Here is a 20,976-nt window from a genome sequence, read left to right as displayed (position 1 = left end):
GACCAAAGGGAAATGTGAGTCTTTAGCGTGTAAAGAATAGAAATGGCATCATTGGCAATCACTGAAGACCTTTTGGGAAAGCAAAGTTGTATAGAGAGATTTTTATACCTTGCCCTCACTTAGGATGGCTTAGCTACAATTACTGAGAAGAGTAGTCTGCTATAAACTTAGATTCTAATAGATTCTGATCCATAGCTCACAAAGATAATGAATTCCTTTAGAATCTTATGCAGGGAGAGAATTGAAATGAGTGTTTCTGGTGTACTGTGTGGCAACACAGTGGAAAACATCATACATAAGCTTTGGAAATAGAGTGGCAGGAGTATAAATTCTGCTCTATTGCAAACTAGTTAAATTAATATTGGGAAAGTTATTAAGCCTTTCTAAACTGTCATTTCCTTATTTTCAAAAAGGGAATAATTAAACACTACTCATGGTGTTATTATAAAGATTCAGTAAGTTGCAAAAAAGCGCCTGCATAGTACCAAGTTCATAGTAATTTCCTTTGTAAAGGATGTTGAGCTTGACTTCTCCTATTGACTCAGAATTTAGAAAATGAAGACTCCAAATTGAAGATAAAAGACAGTAACTAGCAACTCTTATTTTTTAAGCCATCAATTATTAGAGTTAGCCATCTCTCCCTTAAGTCTTACTATTAATATCAATCACCACTCCTCCTTGTCCCTTCTCCCCACATATCTATATAAAGAAAACATCAAGAAAGGGGAAGATTGAATCAAGGGAGACTTTTACATCATGAGGAATGCTCAGTAAATAGTGAGAGGCCTTTCACTACTGTCCCTGTAAAAGAATAAGCCAAGTAAGGGGGTGCTGCAAAACAGCCTCTTGAGGTTTGCAAAAGGGAACTGATTGTCTGGCTTGATGAGTGGAGGCTTGCTGAACTTTTTTATACTAGGCTGTAGATTAAGCAGAGGAGCTAGTCTAGCAGAAGGTTGGAGGACGATGGGTACCTTAGGGCTGAAAACAACCAGAAATTTTTTAGTTTGCCTGAAATATTTTTCAGGCTCTGAAAGAGGGCTGAAATTAGTGACTGGGAAGAGAAAACTACTTCCCCTTTTACTCCAGTCAGTTAAAACTCCTCTGTAAACCTATTACAGGTTTGTTTTTTTTTTTCCTGTCTGCAGATTCTTCTGCCATGGCTGAGCACAGCATATCGTTGATCTGCATCACCAGCCCTTGTGACAGCTGGTTTCAGCCTTATTTTCCTACATAAATTTTCCTTTTCCTATCAGTTCTAGAGTCATAATACAATCCCAGACCTCCTCTTTGAGATCTGTACCTCCTGCAATCTGCACTCTTGGGGGTAAATCCAAATTTTGACCTAAGTGATCTGGTCACTAAAGTCTTGCTACCCATCTACTGTCTCCCCTGGGTTGGAGTGTGGTCACTGCAGCAAGCCTCTAGCTACTGGTCCTTCTCCTCTGGCTTGGATCACAATGGGTGCTGCTTTGGATTCTGTTTAGACAGGAGTGTACCAAACCCTGAGTGTGAGACTTTTTAAATTCTGTGCACCCTCATTGGGTGAGTCCTACATTTCAACTGGACCCAAATTTAGTTCTTTTCAAACTTTGACTTATGCCATCAAGGTTTTAGACACATGTCTGTATGTAAAAGCTCCTGCTTCTATTGTCCTAGTCATTTCTTTGGCAACTTAATTTGTCTTCCACACTAGAAATGGTGCTAATATCGTACATGCAAGTTTATACCAGATTGAATACCTTACTTACAAAAATTGATTAAAATTATTCTTTCCATTGGTATATAAAAAGTTGATGCAATGTTGCTTCAATTTAGACAAGTTCTGCTCATGTTGATGAAAGCTCAGAGAATTAACAGTTTTAAAACTAATCTGCCTTCACAGGAAATTGAGAAATCTCAAAAAGATTGTTAAATATGTTATTTTGTGGTAAATAATAAATATTTTAGAAAATTCCAAAAAATGTGGAAAAGAATAAAGAAGAAAAAGTTATCACTGTTGCTACCTCCTACACGTGACCAGTGTTAATAATTTTATTATTTGTCTAATTAATTTGGAGTCATAAAATTAATCATTTTTCTCTTGATTTGTTTTAATGCACCATTTTCACTTGAAGTTGCTATTATGAAAGTTTTTTTTTTAATGTGCATACAAATCTTTAGCTTTTACAGGATAAATTCTAGAAAATAAAATGGCCAGGTCAGGCGATATGATTATTTTATTTCTCTTCCTAACTTATATTACCCCCAAATCATATTATCTGCTGTCAATGACACTGCAAAGGTTTCCAGAAACGTTTGCAGCTCTGGTCTATGTGTGTGTCCATGTATAAACTTTCATTTTGGAAATTTTCAAATAATCATAAAATGAAAAAGAATAATTTAATGAAACCTCATGTACCAATCACTCAGTGTAAATAATTACCAGCTCATTGGTTCATCATTACCTATACCAACTCATCCTCTTTATCCATATTTTTAAGCAAATAATGTATATATGTGTGTATATGTAAATAATTTTTGTTTTTAATAATTTCAGAGTTTTGGAAAAGTTGCAAGAATCACAAAAGGAATTTTCTTTAAGCCTTCACTTAGAATCTTCATGTAGTAAGTTTGCTACATTTGCTTTATCATTTCTCTCTCTATATATATACACGTGTGTGTGTACATACATATATATAAAGAGAGAACTGTTTGAGAGGAAGTTGCAGATATTATGTCTCTTTACCACTAAGCATTTCATTCTGTCATTTCTAAAATCATCCAGAGACAATGCAGGGTGTTACCATAGCCAGAATACCATTATTGACATAGAGAAATAATACTATCTAGTTTAGTGGGCCACAAACAATGACTCTGTAGCCTGGCACGTGTTTTTGTGTGGTCGACGAGCTAAGAATGATGTTTACATTTTTAAACTGTTGAAAGAATTAAAATGATGACATAACTCGTGGCACATGTAAATTACGTGAATATTAAAATTGTGTCCATAAAGTTTTAAAAAACTTTTTATTTTGAGATAATTATAGCCTTTAGAAGATTGCAAAAGTAGTATGTAGAGTACCATGTACCCTGCGTCCCCCAATGATGACGTCTTATGTTATGGCACTACAATATTAAAAACACAAAAATGACATTTGGTTCAATATTATTAACTACACTACAGAGGTTACTCAGTTTTCACCATTTTTTCATGTATTCTTGTGTGTATGTAGTTCTACGCAATTTTATCCTATGTACAAATTCTTGTAACCACCACCACAATCAAAATATATACCTGTTCCATCACTACCAAGAAACTCTCTAGTTGCTACACTGTAATATTTAATTTTATGTGTCAACTTTGATAAGCCATGGTATCCTGTCGTTTGGTCAAACGTCAGTCTAAAAGCTGCAAAGACAGTTTTTAGATGTGATTAACATTTAAGTCAGTAGACTTTGAGAAAAGCAGATTACCTTCCCTAATGTGAGTAGACCTCACCCAGTCAGTTGATGGCCTTAACAGAAAAGACTGAGGTCCTCAGAAAAGGAAAGAAGTCTGCTCCAGACTGCCTTCAAACTCAAGGTTGCAACTTCGACTCCTGCTGCAATTTCCAGCCTGCTAGCCTGCCCTGCATGTTTCAGACTTGCAAGCCCTGACAATCACAGGAGCCAATTCCTTAAAATAAATCTCAGTCTCTCTCTCTCTCTTCTCTCTTCTCTCTCATTCTCCCTCTCACTCTCTACATCCTATTGGTTTTGTTTCTCTGGAGAACCTGACTAATATATACCCTTTTATATCTGCATCCTCACTTGGCCTTGTCTCCTGGTAAACACTCATTTTCTCTTCTCCATCTCTATAGTCATAAATTAAATCCTAATTGAACATAGCATGTTTATTTATTCACGTATCATCTATGACTACCTTCATGCTACAATGTCAGTTGAGTAGTTATGACAGAAATCATGTGGCCTGCAAAGCCTAAAATATTTACTATCTGGATCTTTACAAAAAAAGTTTATTGAGTGCTGATTTAAGCAATAAATTTGTTCAAGTTTCACCAACTTCCAAAATAGGCTCTTTATAGAAATTTTTTTCCCCAAGTTGAGGATTTAATCTAGAATAGAGTGCTGCAGTTAGTGATCATGTCTCTTTAGTCTCCTTTAATCTGTAGCGCTGCCTAGCCTATCTTGGTTTTTCATGACATAAACATATTTAGGGGCCAATTATTTTTTAGAATTTCCTTCAAATTGTGTTTTGTTTCTTCATGATGAGATTCAGGTTATGTCATTTTTGGCAAGAATAAGGTAGAAAATATTTTTGTCCTTTTCAGCATCTTATATCAGAAGACACATCATATTGATTTGATTCATCATAGGAAATATTAACATTGATCACTGGTTAAGATGGTGTGAGTCAGAAATTTCCTCTGTAGACTCACTGTTTTCCCCTTTTTCATTGATAAGTACCTTGTAAGAAGACACATTGAGAGATTATATGAATTTCCTAAACTTCGACAAACTTATACCACCAGGTTTAGCATCAATTGATGATTCTTACCTGAATCAATTCTTACAATTGTGGTTGTCACCTGGTGATTTTATAACACTATCATTTCTTCTACATTTATCCATTGGCATTCTACTCCAAGGAATAGCTTTATAAATTAATAGCTCATGTATTTATCCAATAATTTATTTAAATCCATTTGAACTCACAACTTATTTTATTCAGTGGGTTGCAATCCATTATTGCTATCATTAATTTTGATGCTCAGTTTGGTTTGAATTTTGCCAATGCCTTCCCTTCAAGCTGGCTTCTATGTTCTTTTAAAACATGCCCACAATTCTTCAAGCACTTCCTTACTTTTTCTTACTTTCTGGCAAAAGAAGATGTTTCAAGCTCATCTTGCACTTTCCAATCACATTCCTTGGAAACTGTCATTTCTTCAAGAGCCCTGGTTTCTTGTAATAGAGAGTATACTTGGAAACCAAAACTCATTGCTTTCCAGGCCCTCTCAATAATTACAGCTATGAAGCATATGTATGTATATACTTACATGTACACCTATTTTAATAGCTATTTATATATATCTATAGCCATATAAAACCATTAGTTCAAACTGATACATTCAAATTCAATCCAACCCTAAAAGTTTCACTCTATCTTTCCCCTTTTTATATTTGTACCTTCCATCTCCAGCAGTGAGATACTTACAGGGCAAAATGCGATTGCTGAGGAAATAAAATCACCAGTAAGTAAAAGCCAACAAATTATGAGATCACATAGTCCTGATTGCCTCACAGTCAGAGAAAGACCTTGGTTTTTGGATGTGGCATATTCATTATAGAACCAGAAGAGTCACATCTTAGTTGTGGAGCTAAAGCAACTTTATAATAAAGGCTATTTTAGATTTGCCTTTTAAATTATTTTCAAAAGTCTAGAAAGGATGAAACTAATCTGCAAGTAACTTAGCTGCCTGCCAGAACAAAGCACAACGTTCCAATATTCTTTATAGGAAGACAAACAAACCCACACTCAGCAAAGTAGATTTCACAATATCTTGCATCCAATAAAAAATTTCAAGTTATGCAAGGAGCTAGCTAATATAATCTAGAGAAAACTCAGTCGATAGAAAGAGACTGAGAAATGGCAGAGATGATGAAATTAGAGGACAAAGAACTTAAGTGAGATGCCACAAATAAAACAAATGTGCTGAAGTGTTTAAAGGAAAACAAGAATATAATGTGAAGGAAATTGAAAAAAGACCGAACACCATTTGGAGAAATAAAAGATACAGTACCTTCAATTTTTACTGGATGATGTTAATATCAAAGTAGAACCTGCAGAAGTAATGATCAGTGAACTTGAAGACATAACAATAGAAAATATCCTAAATGAACCACAAAAAAACTGAATACAAAGTGAGCAGACATTTGATGAACTGTGGGAAACTTCCAACAAGCTAACATATATGTATTTTAAGTCTCAGAGGGAAAAGGAAGGGGAAGACAGAAAAAACATTCAAAGAAATAATGACTATTTCCCAAATTTTATGGAATCTTATAAATTCAAAGATCCAAGAACCTCAGGATAACAAAGCAGGATAAAAGTGAAGAAAACCACAACAAGAAAAAACATTACAATCATTTTGCTGAAAATCAGTAGTAGCGAGAAAAATGTAAAGTAGCCAAGGGGGAGGGGAAAGAGACATGTTAAGTACGGAGGAATAAAAATAGGTAAATAATGCAGACTTCTTGTCAGAATTTAGGAAAATCAGAAGTCAACTGAGTGATATCTTTAAACTGGTGAAAGGAAAAAATCTGTAAACCAGAATTCAATATCCAGGAAAAGTATCCTTCAAAATGAAAGTAAAATACAGACTTTAAGAGGAAAACATAAGCATATCTGTTTCATCTTTATAATCTTAATCTATCTGCATCTCTACATGAAAGTGGGTTTCTTTTGGGCAGTTTTTTACTCCAGTAAGACAGTCTGTAATTTAATTGCTGTGTTTAGAACATTTAAATTTGATGTAATCATCATATATTATAATTTAATTATGCTTACATTTAGTTAATCAAATTTCCATTTGTCTCATGTTCTTTTTTTCTTTTTTACTCTTTTCCTGTATTGTTTTGGATTATTTTTGCATTTTTGTAGAATTCCATTTTGTTTTCATTATTACCTTATTACCTATGCCTTTAAATTTATATTTTGTGTTGGTTGCTCTCTAATTTATGACACTCGATGTTCTAGTAATTATTTTACCGTTTTACGTGTAATGTATGAAACTTAACATAGTATACTTTCATTTTCCCTCTCATCTTTGGCATTACTGTTGTCATATGTTTTACTTCTATATGTGTTTAAACCCCCAATTCTTTGTCATTGCTTTTTGTTTGGAATCTGTCAAATAAACACTTGGTCAGTGGGACACAGGGATGATGAGCTACGGTTTGACAACAGACCACGAGAGAAATTGAAATAGAAACAGAAAGTTTATTACTTGCAAGTCCTAGAGGAAGTATCCAGAGCACCTTGAGGATCCACATGGGGAAGTCAAGGCAGAGTGTAGACAGAGAGAGAGAGGATCCAGGACAAATGCCTTTCTTAGGGTCTATGGGTGGAGTGCTTTTGTGTTCCTGGGCTAAAGCTGGAGTGGTAACTCAAACCAAAGAGTGGGGTTTGGGTAAGCCTCACAAGGGTCTTATCTAAAGGGTGTACAAGGGGGCCAGCCTGGTGGTGCAGCAGTTAGGTTTGCACGTTCTCCTTTGTCAGCCTCGTGTTTGCCGGTTTGGATCCCGGGTGCAGACTGGCACTATTTGGCAAGCCATGCTGTGGTAGACATCCCACATATAAAGTAAAGGAAGATGGGCATTGATGTTAGCTCAGGGCCAGTCTTCCTCAGCAAAAAGAGGAGGATTGGCAGCAGATGTTAGTTCAGGGCTAATCTTCCTCAATAAATAAATAAATAGATAGATAGACAGATAGATAGATAGATAGATAAATAAATGAAGGGTGTACAAAGGGAAAGTGCTGGGAGAGAGGGGAGACTATTGATCACAAGGGCTGTCGGGGAAGTCATATAGGAACTTACATTTGCTTGTGACTCTGTGGGCTGTTATCTAGGGCTTGCGCTTGCGTAAGGGGGCTAGTGTCAGTGTAAGGTCTCTGCAGGCTGCTTAGCCAAATAAAATGGACACAGAGGCAGCAATATCGTGGAGTAGCCTAGCTAAAATCTTGACACTTTTGCTTTAAATAGTCAAAGTGGTTTTTAATGCCTTCAAATGCTTGTTTGAGGATACTGGCATCAACTTGTAGGGTTGTTGTAGTTTTAATTTGCTTTCTTTTTCTTTTCTTGAAGATGAGGGGTAGAGGTTTCCATCAGCTGAGGCATTTTGATTCTCATTTTCTATTTCATTTTACAGTAGCTTTGCATATAGTCTACTTTCATCGACTTCATGATTTGGACTAGTTTACCAGATTTGTAGGTCAAGAGTGCCCTCATCTGTTTATGCTGTGAAGTAGAATTTCCCTAAATGATTGTTTTGGCTTCCTCCTCCCCTCCCCTTCTGTGGCTGCAGAAATAGAGGGAAACTTATAACAGCGTTAGCTTGTTAAAGCCACTTTTACCCTTTGTCCTGAGAGTTCCCCAACCTTCCTTCTCTTTTTATCTTTTTTATCTTGTTTGACTAAGCAGGAAGGAGTTGTATGTCCTTTGATATTCCAGACCTTCTTTTGGCATAATCCAATTTTCATTTTTGCTTCTTTGCTCTTTCACTTCTACATCTCCAAAGGTGCCTCTCCTCACTTTTCACTTGTTTACCCCCAAAAGCCATGGCTTTACAGGACAGTCACTTCTTTTGTGTCCCACCTATATTCAGAGCTCTGTCTTGGTTTCAAGTCAATCTTAAATTTGCCACTAGTTGCCCCCTTTTCTCTCTCTCTCTTTTATTGAGGTAACATTGGCTTATAACATTACATAAATTTCAGGTATACACCATTATATTTCTACATACATACATTGCATTTACCACAAAAGTCTAGTTGCCATTTGTCACCCTACAAATGTTCCCCTTTATACTTTTCACCAACCCCACACCCCTTCCACACTGTTCCACACTGTTAACCACCAATCTGTTCTCCATATCCATGTGGATTTTTTTTCCATAAATGGATGAAATCATATTGCATTTGTCTCTCTGTCTGGTTTCTTTCATTTGGGCATCATACCTTCAAGGTCCATCCATGTTGTCCAAAATGGCAAGATTTCATCTTTTTTGTGGTTGAGTAGTATTCCATTGTGTGTGTGTGTGTGTATATATATATATATAAAACATCTTCTTTATTCATTCGTTCATTGACGGGCACTTATTTTGTTTTCAAGTCTTGGCTATTGTAAATAATGCTGCAAAACATAGGGTGCATGTATCTTTTTGAATAAGTCTTTTCATTATTTTGGATAAATACCCAGAAGTGGAATAGCTGGATCACATGGTAGTTCTATTTTTATTTTTTTGAGGCATTTCCATAATGGCTGCACCAATTTAATTCCCATTAGCAGTGTATGAGGGTTCCTATTCTCCACATTCTCTCCAACACTTGCTATTTCTTATCTTTTTGAAAATAGCCATTCTGATAGGCATGAGGTGATATCTCATCGTGGTTTTGACTTGCATTTCCCTAATAATTAGTGATGTTGAATATATTTTCGTGTGTCTGTTAGCCATCTGTATATTTTGTTTGAAAAATATCTGTTCAGATCCTCTGCACATTTTTTAATCAGGTTGTTTTTTTTTTTTTTGTCGTTGAGTTGTATGAGTTCTTTATATATATTAGATATTACCCCTTGTCAGATGTATGATTTGCAAAAGTGTTCCTCCCTATTAGTAGGTTGCCTTTTGTTTTGTTGATGGTTTCCTTTGCTGTGCAGAGGCTTTTTAGCTTGATGTAGTTCCATTTGTTTATTTTTCTTTTGTTTCCCTTGCCTGAGGAGACATGCGAAAATATCTTGCTAAGACCAATGTCAGAGAGCATACTGCCTATGTTTTCTCTAGGAGTTTTATGGTTCAGGTCTTACATTCAAGTCTTTAATCCATTTTGAGTTGATTTTTGTGTATGGTGTAAGATATGGCTACTTCCATTCTTTTGAAGTGGCTGTCCAGTTTTCCCAACACCATTTATTGAAGAGAGTTTCGTTTTTCCATTGTATGTTCTTGGCTGCTTTGTCAAAAGTTAGCTGCCCATAAATGTGTGGGTTTATTTCTGGCCTCTCAATTCTGTTCCAATGATCTGTGTGTCTGTTTTTCTACCAGTACTGTGCTATTTTGATTATTATAGCTTCGTAGCATACTTTGAAGTCAGGAAGGATGATACCTCTGGCTTTGTTCTTTTTTTCTCAAGATTGCTTTGCCTATTTCAGGTCTTTTGTTGTTTCATATAAGTGTTAGGATTTTTTGTTCTTTGTGAAAAATGTCATGGAGATTTTGATAGAAATTGCATTGAATCTATAGATTGCTTTAGATAATAGGGGCAATTAAACTATATTAATTCTTCCAATCCATGAGCATGGAATATCTTTCATTTCTTTGTGGCTTCTTCTTCAATTTCTTTCAACAGTGTCTTATAGTTTTCAGTGTACAGGACTTTCACCTCCTTGGTTAAATTTATTCCTACATATTCTGTTCTTTTTGTTGTAATTGTAAATGAGATTGTATTCTTAATTTCTCTTCCTGCTAGTCTGTTGTTAGTGTATTGAAAATCAACTGATTTTTGTATATATGTTGATTTTGTACCCTGCAACTTTACTGTATTTGTTTATCATTTCTAAGTTTTTTGGTGGATTCTTTAGGGTTTCTATATATAAAATCATGTCATCTGCAAAGGGTGACAGTTTTTCTTGTTCCTTTTCAATTTGGATCCCTTTTATTTCTTTTTATTGCCTGATTGCTCTGGCTAGGACTTCCCATACTATGTTGAATAAGAGTGGCAAGAATGGATTTCTTCTCTTGTTCCTATTTTTAGGAGGATAGCTTTCAGTTTTTCATCATTGAATATGATGTTAGCTGTGGGTTTGTTGTCTGCAGTCTTTATTGTGTTGAGGTACTTTCCTTCTATACTCATTTTATTGAGAATTTTATCATAAATGGATACTGAATCTTGTGAAATGCTTTCTCTGCGTCTATTGAGATGATCATATGATTTTTATTCTTCATGTGTTAATGTGTTCTATCACATTAATAGACTTGCAGATGTTGAGCTATCTTTGCATCCCTGAAATAAATCCCACTTGATTGTGGTGTAAGATCCTTTTATGTATCATTTTATTTGATTTGCTCATATTTTCTTGGGATTTTGCATCTATGTTCATCAGTGATATTGGCCTATAATTTTCCTTTTTTGTGTTGTCCTTCTCTAGTTTTGGTATCACGCTAATGTTGGCCTTGTAAAATGAGTTAGGAAGTGTCCTGTCCTCTTCAATGTTTTGGGAGAGTTTGAGAAGGAGATGTATTAAGTCTTCTTTGAATGTTCGATAGAATTCACCAGAGAAGCCATCTGGTCCTGGACTTTTGTTTTTGTGGCAGTTTTTGATTACTGTTTTTATCTCCTTGTGATTGGTCTATTCAGAGTCTCCATTTTTTCTTGATTCAGTTTTGGGAGTTTGTATGATCCTAAGAATTTATCCATTTCTTCTAGGTTATCCAATTGTTGGCATATAGCTTTTCATATTCTCTTCTTTCTCTTGTTTCATATTCTCTTATAATTCTTTGTATTTCTGTGGTACCCATTATAATTTCTCCTCTTCTGTTTCTGATTTTATTTGACATAATTACATGGGTTCACAACCACCATAGTTTTGATTATATCTTCAAAGAAAGTCCTGCTATGTAACACTTTAAATTTGTTGGCTTACAATTACAGAAATTACATTAATGATAGTTCATTGTCCCATGATTAGATATCCACCTAGAAAAATATATTTGTATGAGATGTGATTACTCATGAGAGCAAGGGCACCAGGGTTGATCAGATTATTTTATCTTCTTTTGGATACTCTTCATAATGTTTTAAATTTGAGATATAATTTTGATGGACCTAACCACTCCAAAAATAAGCATTTCGTTAGCATTATTTTGCACCAATGACCACTAAGTATTTCTCAAGTTTTGCTCACGTGTCATGTCTCCTATTGGCATTTAGTCACAGGCATACGCAGTAAGATGGCATTCAGGTGGTGCTGACCTGTTAGATCCTGTGTTCCCATGTCAGACTCCTTGCTTGCGTACCCTCCTCTCCAACTCAACTCTGGGAAAAGTCAGGTGTGCTACCTTTGCCTGACTGTGGATAGAAGATTCAAAGGTGAGGGTGGGAGGGATCTGAACTAGCTCAAGTCTGCAGGAAACCAAGTCTCAGGGGATTATGTTTGGATCTTGGGCATAGGCGAGCATTCTGGAAAAACCTGATGCTAGATAGGAGGAAGTTCAACACAAGTCTAATCATAACTGCAAAGCCTTCTAGGTTCACTTCTCCTCTCAAGGATGACTTTCTTCTATAAAGTCCTCTGAATTCTGCCTGCGTGATTAGACAGTGCAGGAACAGGAACCCAGACAGGACATTGTAATTTTTTTCTTCCCCTCACTTATTGGATTCCTCTCTTAGGTATGAGGCAATCGAACTTTGACCAGGGTACTCCTTGACTAAGAAACACTTACTAGGAAAAGAAAAGTACCTTGGAATCAAGTAGACCTTGGTATGGATCCTAGATCCACTCATTGCAAGTTCTATGTACTTTGCTATTTACTTAATCTATGAACTTTAGCTTTTTCTCCATAAAACGAGAATGACAATACCTGCTTCTTAGATTTATTGATAGACTTCAATGAAATAATAGCTATTAATTACCAAGCACAGAACCTGGCAAAATAGAATGAAATTACTTCACAATATGAGTTTTGTCTCCTCTTCACTTTTTTCTTTCTTCCCCAATTAGCCCATAGACTATACCTTAATTATGGGTTATTAACCTTGGGAGATTTTCTTATCAGACTAAACCTTAGGTTCTCTTAAAAGGGTGTGAAGGGGCCAGGCCCAGAGGCCACCTAATTTTTCAATTTATTTGTTTTTTGATTTTACAAGATTCACTTGTAAGTATTGAGCAGATCTTTCTTCTGATCTTGTCTTTTCTCTCTTCTTTCCACCTTTTCCCCATCCTATCATGAACCAAATTAAAGTGCTCATCTACACTGTGCTAAATGTTCTTTGTAATGGATGTTGTGGTATATCACCCAGATTCACCTTCAATCCTTGAGACACTCATTCCCCCACCTGCTTGGAGTTTTGGCAGCTGATGATCTACAGCTGTGTCTCTCTTTGGAGACTTCCCTCTGCTGGAGAAAGCTGCCTTGTCCAAGGTTTTTACTCCTTCCTGGAAGGAGACTACATCCAATGACTCTTCCATAAGGGTATGAAAGCCCTATACCTTAGCCTCAATTTGGGATTTCTCTAAAGGACTGTTTCAGTTTTAGAGATCACTATGAGATTGGCTGAGGCTGCTGATGATACTGGATTGCAGTTAACTTCCCTTCTGCACAGTCCTCTTCTCCCACCTTCTTACAGGTGTTGTTTCAGAGGACATGCTCCAGTAAAACTCGAGTGGCAAATCTTCTCAGAGTCTGTTTCCTGGGAAACAAGCTTATGACAATCTTAATCCTTGGGTCCAAGCTCTCCTTAGCAATAAAAACAAAACAACAAATGAGAACTATCTAATCTAAATCTATCTAAAAGAGAACAAAAGAGAAACTAACAGTAGTTTTAATTTTATTTTTAAATGTATGCAAATATATCATTCATAAAAGAAATAAGATACCTAACATGAATACTGACGTACAATAAGATAAAAATGTTTAAAAATCAAGTTAACAGTAAATTAGTAGGGTAAAGTTTGAAGACAAACATGTATAACAAATTCTTTCACATTTTCAGAAAGTGTGTCACAATCTTTTCCTGAACATCCTTCACGTAAATTAAGAGACGCAGACAAGCTCAAGCATAAGTTTTGCAGGGCCGATAAAATTTGTTTTCACTAAGATCAAAAGGGAATGTTTTTCCTTGTAGGATCTCAGAACTTAACGTTGACAATAAAAAAAAGATGAACTGAACTCACAAGAGATAATTTTCTGTATATTGCACACTAACAATCTTACTAACTAAGGTGGTAGAGATATCCAATCCAGGAGTGCTCAGAGACACGCTGTTTGGGATCTACCTGGATATTCTTCCTTTGTTGTCATTGGTTTATAGGCCTTAGTCTTATTAACTCCAATGACCTTTCCCTGGATCCATATTAGAAATGGACTTTCATGGCCAATCCTCATTATTTCATCACTAACCAGAATCATTCTACTTCCATGGCCTCAGCTTCTCAAATACTACTGCTGACATACTCCATATGGATAGATGCCAATACACAGCTCTGTGAAGTAGCCAAAGGGTGACTTTCAAGTCCAGACATTTGATTTACCACAGTTCTTGCTATTATTCTATTTCTTATTATATACATATTTTCATGTCCTAGAGGTGGGCCCAATTTGTTTCAAATTCCCCACTGCATCTGAATGCCTACTAATACCATTACTCAAGATATCATTTAATAAGAACAATGAAGATACATATTAAATGGTAGAAGAGAAACAAAACAGTTATAGATAGAATATATTGTGAAAAAAATAGTTTTAGACAATTTGGTTTGGGTTGAATGAGTGTAGCAGGTTCATTTAGTTATATTACCTATTTTAATAGAACTGTAGCGTAAAGTAAATTGGTGTAACCTCCTTTGAAAGTAATCTGGGGATATGTATCAAGAACTATAAAACTTTTCTATTGAGAGCCATAAAATTGTTCATTGCCTTTGATGAAGTAAATCCGCTCCTGGGAATTTATTCTGAGATATGATCAAAAAGAAGAGAAAATAAAACATAGGAAGGTGCTCATTTCAGCATTAGTGATAGCAGGCAGTGATTAGAAACAATCTTGAATAGAGGAATGATTACAATGTGTGTTTTAAATGTGTGTGAATAAATACATAGCTACTACAATGATAATTAGATACAGAATGGCAACTATGTGGACAGTTGTGTGCCCAGATCTGTAATTAGGCATACAGAATGCAAAGGCCACACTATCATCTGCCACCCCTTCATGGTGACAGATAAAGATCTGCAGTACAGAGTATTGCTGATATGAAGCCCCAGGGCTCAACCTCTTTTCTTTTGTTGTCTATACTCACTACCTTCATCATTTTATCCAGTCTCCTGATTTTAAATACCATTTATATGCTGACGATTCCTGAATTTATATCCATAGCCCAGACTTCTTCTATAAACATAAGACTTGTCTATTCTTCTGCAGAGTTGTCATATTTAATAGACAATTTGAACCTTACATGTCTAAAATGAATGTCTGATATTCTCCCACAGATTCATTCCAACTATACAGCCTTTCCTATTTCAGTGAGTTATAACTCTAACCTGCCCTCTTTGCAGTCCCAAAACCTTGAAGTCATCTTTGGTGCCTCTCTTCCTTTATCACCCATATCTAATCCTTAAGGAAATCCTGTTGGCTCTACCTTATCAGTGTACCCAGAATTTGACTTTTCTCACCATCTCCACAACTATCACTCTGACCTGGGCTAATGTCTTTTCTCATAATTACTACCATAGTTTTCCAAAGTCTTCCCAACTCTAAAATCATCCTCCACAGACAGATGTTGATGCAATATGCAGATGATTTTTTTTGAAACTTGTAACAATACTATGATATATGAGGAAGATTTACATCTTAAAGAAGAGAGTTATAGATGCCATTTTAGGGTCTCAAACTCAGCTTTTCCAACTCAAGCTTCTAGGATCATTCTGCTGTGATTGGCTTTTATTGATAGGAGATCTAGATGTAGTGATAATTCTGTTAAAAAATAGACCAAGCATATTTAAATATACTTTAACTCTCTGACAGATAAAATAGTAAATTTTCCACAAGGAGTTGAAGTACCTCATCCATTGAAATTAATCTCCGGTGTGACTGAAACATCCAAGGACACCGAATATGAATATTACAAATTGTGAATGAGATTTACCTCAGAGAAGCAGGACTGGAATATGATGCAATTTTGTAAGCTGCATTCTAATGAACTGTTTCCTCTCTTGATAAAGAATGTTGTAACAATGGAGGCTGCTCATCATAGAACGTAGAATAATGAAGAAGTAATCAAAGTACAATTCAGGATTATATGTACAATTCAGTCCTTGGGAGATCACAAACAAAACACATTTGGATCTTGCAGAAGTTAGCTCCATCCTGGATCTAGTCGTTTATACAAGATGATTCTTACAGAAACATCTGAAATCTGAGGACCCTCCCGAGGTGTATAGTGATCCATGCAGGTGGGGTAAGCCCATTTTATTGAGTTTTGCCTCTGGTTGGCTGGTTGGCCTGCTCCACGGGCAGCAACTAGCTCATGCACATCCCTTAAAATATTGATAGACAAAGTCATTGAATAAAATATCACACCCACTGGAGCTGATGAGGTGTGAAACTTTAATTTCAACATCTTGTTTACAGATTTTCTTTTCACCCATATAAACAAATAAGATGGATATGTATAGGGTCAATATTTGTCATTACCTGGAATCAGTGTTTGTTGTAAATTACTGCCGTGATGGGGTGGGTAACAGGTTTAACATTACCTTTTCTTCTTCAAATAACACTGTCACAAAGTGGTCATTGTTGTCTGGTAGTGAAACGTTTAAATAAAGACAAAAATCAGAATAACTGTGTTGCTTTTATTCATGATACAAATTCCCAGTCCCTATCTTTGGAGAGATTCTGTATTGATAGAACTGGGCATCTAATAAAGAAAGAAAAAAGTTTTCTCATGCATACTAAGGGTATTTGAATTAAGAACACCAGCTCAGTTCCTGCTCACTGAATCCTTTCTGCCTACATGGTTCCTTTATCAATCCATTTGCCTTCAGCTGAATCATTCCTTGCAAGCTCTGTCATGTTCAGGCTGGGACCTTCTGTGATAGTTATCGACAATTGTCTCATCTCCCCTAAACTTAAGGATCAGACAGATTATATATATGCCAGCAACAATCACCTTCTCCATGGAATAAAGCCATCATCCATATATATCCAAGAATACCTCTCTCATAAAGAGGAAGTAATGGGTACACATTGGCTTCATTATTCCCCAGCTCCAGTGAGGGTGGAGAAGACAAAGAAAGACTCATCAAAATCCAATTATTTGTGAAATTATAATTTAATTTTTCTCACATATGTTAAATATATCCTTGAATCTTTTCCCACAATATGTGTGTACATTAATAAATCATTTCTTTTGCAGTGTATTCTCTATGGGGTAAGAATCTCTTTTTCTCAGTCATAGTTGATCAATTCATTATGCTGTAACAAAAATAGCAACATGGTGTGTGTGTTTTGATGAATTCACTGAGACGTTCAAAGTTCGATGTGAAAGTATTCTGACCTTATAATCATAGATACTTCAAGACTTCCTGAATGCTGTTCTTTTACTTTGCTTCATATACAGGATTACAATTGTGCAAACCCTTGTCATGATATCTTTGCACAGAAATGGTATTTATTCATCCTCCATATACATATCCCAAATAATCAAAATCATTTATGGTATAGTTTATCAAATCTAAAACCATATTTTTCATATTTTAACATTTAGAAATTAGGAAAAGTTATAAAATTGATTGTGTCTTGGTTTTATAAATTATAATATATTTATACCTTGAATTATATACACATTCATGTAAAAATACTTATTTATCCATTAATTCAGACATAATTTTGAATCATATAAGGATAAATTATTTCAAAATTTACAAGGTTTTAAATTTTACACTCTTGGTATATCAGTTATTATCATGGTGATGCTAGAGTTGAACACTTATGTGATATAGCAAGTGAAATATGAAGCAACAAGCAATTGTCTAATTTTAATTTGATGTTAATATTGAATAAATGCCAAGTACTTTTCTGGAAATAGAATTCATTCTGCCTAAGTGGTTCATTAATAAAAAAGTTTTATTTACAAAGAAAATCAAGATATCAGGCTTAATGTTGAACTCCTGTTGAAAAATGAGTATTTTCCAGGGTTTGATTTAAACCAACTATTTTTCACCTTTCTGGATAGTGTTGGAGATTATCCAGATGAGTATGCTTGCTCCAATATTATTTGAGGACAGAAATTAAAGCAGTACCGAAAAGATTTCTAATCAGCAATTTTTTCACAGCTGCTTTCACGTCTTTGTTTCGTAGACTGTAAATGATAGGATTCAACATGGGGGTTAATCCAGCATATACCAAAGTCATAAATTTATCTATTTCTTTTGAATCTACACCTGAGGGCTTCAAGTATACATAAAGAGCCACCCCATAGAATAAAACTACCACAGTCAGGTGGGCTGCACAAGTTGAAAAGGCTTTGCTTTGACCATCTGCTGAGCTGATTCTCAGGATGTTGGAGAGAATGAGCGCATAAGAGATACAAATGAGGAGCATCGGCATAGGGAGAAGAAGTATGGTGATCACCAGCATGATTAACTTCACCTTGGAGGTGTCCACACAAGATAGTTTCAAGACAGCCAGAATTTCACAAGCAAAATGATTGATGATGCTATTTCCACACAGAGGCAGCTGCAGCACAGACACTGTTTCCACGAAGGCAGTGAGGCAGCCTGTCACCCAGGAGACAGCTGCAATCTGCACACAAACCCTCTTGTTGATGATGATGGGGTATTTCAGAGGGTTGCAGATGGCCACATACCGGTCATATGCCATCATGGACAGGAGCACACACTCACTGGAGCCCATGGCAAGAGAGAAGTACATCTGAGCGGCACATCCTGAGAATGAGATGGTGTTTTTCCCTGAAACAAAGTTGGCCAGCATTGGAGAGAGAGCAGAAGAGGTGTACCAGATGTCCAGAAAGGAGAGGTTGCTAAGGAAGAAGTACATGGGTGTGTGTAGGCGGGAATCCAGGATGGTGATGGAGATCAGAATCATATTACCCAGCAAGGTGGTCAAGTACATCAGCAAGCACAGCACAAATACAGTGATGTCCACTTTGGGATAGTGGGAAAATCCCAGGAACAAAAAAATTGTTACAGATGTCAAATTTGCCTGGAACATTTTGTTATGTCATGTTCATTTGTATATATGCATAGAAGGATTAACATCACATATTATATATGAAACATAAAATATCCTCTTTGCATATTTTCTGTTACTTTTTTCTTCATATAAACTTGTGGTCTGTGCTTAAATGCTTCTCCAGCTTGGTGATAATATTAATAATGTATGTTTGAGGAAATTTGTCATTAATGTGAAAATTTCAAGCACAAAGTCAACGGGTAAAAAATCTTCAAGCTGCTATTTTTGCTGCAAGACCTTTTTCGGCAATGCTGGGGAGGAGGGAAGGTTTATTTCATAAACATCATAACAGATAGAGGAAAGAAACAATCTTATGTGTTCTTTCATTTTCCAAAGCCACATTTATGACTAATCTATGACAGTCACTCATTTACCTCTGAACCATTGGAACGATTTTCTTCCCCTAGTTTAGTAACAATCTTCTTACTTAGGAACTGTTTTGCTTTCCAAGTTCACAGTTTCTTCTGCCACTCTGTCCAAAAATAATTTGAAAGATTCAGTGAGTACCAAAAGATATAGATTTCTTCAGGCACAGATTAATTAACTGGAAACTTTGCACATTTAGATACAAGCTCAGAGTTTCTGTCTCAAATCCAAGATGATGGTGACAGATATTCTCATGGTGAGAGAAATACAGCAGATAATTTTTTCATATAGCCAGAGTTGCCCTGACATCTGTGCTCCAGAAACATTTTTTAAAAGACCATCCATTTGCACTGTAAGGCAATTTAAGTTATTTGTTGCTTGTGAAATGTTTCTGATTCATGCAGCAAATTAAAGTTAGAAATTTATTTGTGCAGCATTACAAATTCTGAAACTCCAGGGACAACGTCCCATAGATCCAATTATAACCAGTAGCTGGTCTGTTCTAATTGCAGCGTTATTCAAACAATAAATAAACATGTTTCTGACTATGCTGTCTTTGGGAAGGGGAACTTCTGTTTGTGTTATGAAATCAGTCAAGCTGGTTAATTTAAACAAAGTTAAGGGGAATGAATAATCTTGAGTTTCTCCTTTCAATTGAAGGAGGGTCTCATAACATGCATAACATGAAGTTATACTTGATGTGGAACCAGCCAAAGATGGGGTAAGGAGAGCTTAAGTAACTGTCCTATTGCTCCTTATGGCTTGAAGATACCACTTACAAGAGTAAATGTTCTTCATGGAACGTGAAGGGATATTTGTTTTAAGGAACACTTCCTTCAAGGTAGACCCCTTTTGAGAAGTTAGCTTCACCATTTAAAGGCATCTTGACCCTTCAGATATCCACTGAGAGCTCTATTTATTTGAGTGACCCTTCATAATCTCTGTTCACAGTTTTCCAAGTGAGGTACTAGTGGTGAATGGTGTATGGTGGTGTGGAGAAAACATACTGGTGATTTCATCACTGTACAATTGTGATTAGATGCCTCGTTTTTCAGTAACAGATTGTAATCATGATTATTACTGAATTACTTATATCACCTCAAATGTGTCCTTATTCTCAGAGAAGGTTATACATTTGAACTATTACTAAGTTTTTTAAAAACACCACCAGAAATCTCCTCCTCACTGTTTAGTTTATTGAAATCGGAATGCAGCCTTGGGGTCTTTCATTTACTTTGTTCCCATATGGTATATCCTCTGAGGCCCTGGGATGATGAATATGATTCGCATATTTAACTATAGGAAAGCTTGGTGCACAGGAAAGGCTAAGATTGAGTACTACAAACACTTTCCACTTCACCACTTCAGTTTTGTCATCTAGAGCAAGTTGATGGTGCCCATTGAGATTCAGCTTATTTATAAAAGGGCAATGACAATATTTCCTTATCACAGTTGTTGTGAGGAATAGGGATATTTTATGTAAAGCAATTAACATAGTAATCGCCTGATATATATAGCAGGAACTTATAAATAATAGATTTTTCTCCCTTCTGTGGTTTTCTGCTTGCTTCTTGAATTTTCTTCCTTTTTGTCATTATTTCTCCTTCTCACTGTTTCCCTCCTTATTTGACTACAGCAATAACCTTTCTTTTCTTTCCTCATTTAGACAAGATTCACTGCAACCTTAATACTAATGGTTGAAACAAAAGAAAGAAAAGAGAGTGACTATCTGGCCCCAGAGTACCACTTCCCTCTGAATCTTTTATCCAGTACCATTCTCAAGTCACCTGTTCAATTATTATAGACCAAGGCTTGTGAAGCTGGAAGTAAATTATCCGGGCCAAGCTAATTGTGCCTAGGGGGAAAAGTCAGAAGAGGACTCTACATTAATG

At 35.9% G+C, this 20,976-nt stretch overlaps 1 protein-coding gene across 1 annotated transcript; it reads right to left on the bottom strand.

The window, feature by feature from the left end:
• Positions 1–17,737: 17,737 nt before the first annotated feature.
• On the bottom strand, positions 17,738–18,697 carry OR13F1 (olfactory receptor family 13 subfamily F member 1). The gene has a single exon (XM_008507897.2). The coding sequence runs from the start codon at positions 18,695–18,697 to the stop codon at positions 17,738–17,740; it is 960 nt and encodes a 319-aa protein (XP_008506119.2).
• Positions 18,698–20,976: the final 2,279 nt, after the last annotated feature.

This window comes from Equus przewalskii, chromosome 26 (genome assembly GCF_037783145.1).
Source record: "Equus przewalskii isolate Varuska chromosome 26, EquPr2, whole genome shotgun sequence".
Classification (NCBI taxonomy): domain Eukaryota; kingdom Metazoa; phylum Chordata; class Mammalia; order Perissodactyla; family Equidae; genus Equus; species Equus przewalskii.
This window is presented reverse-complemented; position numbering and strand designations above follow the sequence as displayed.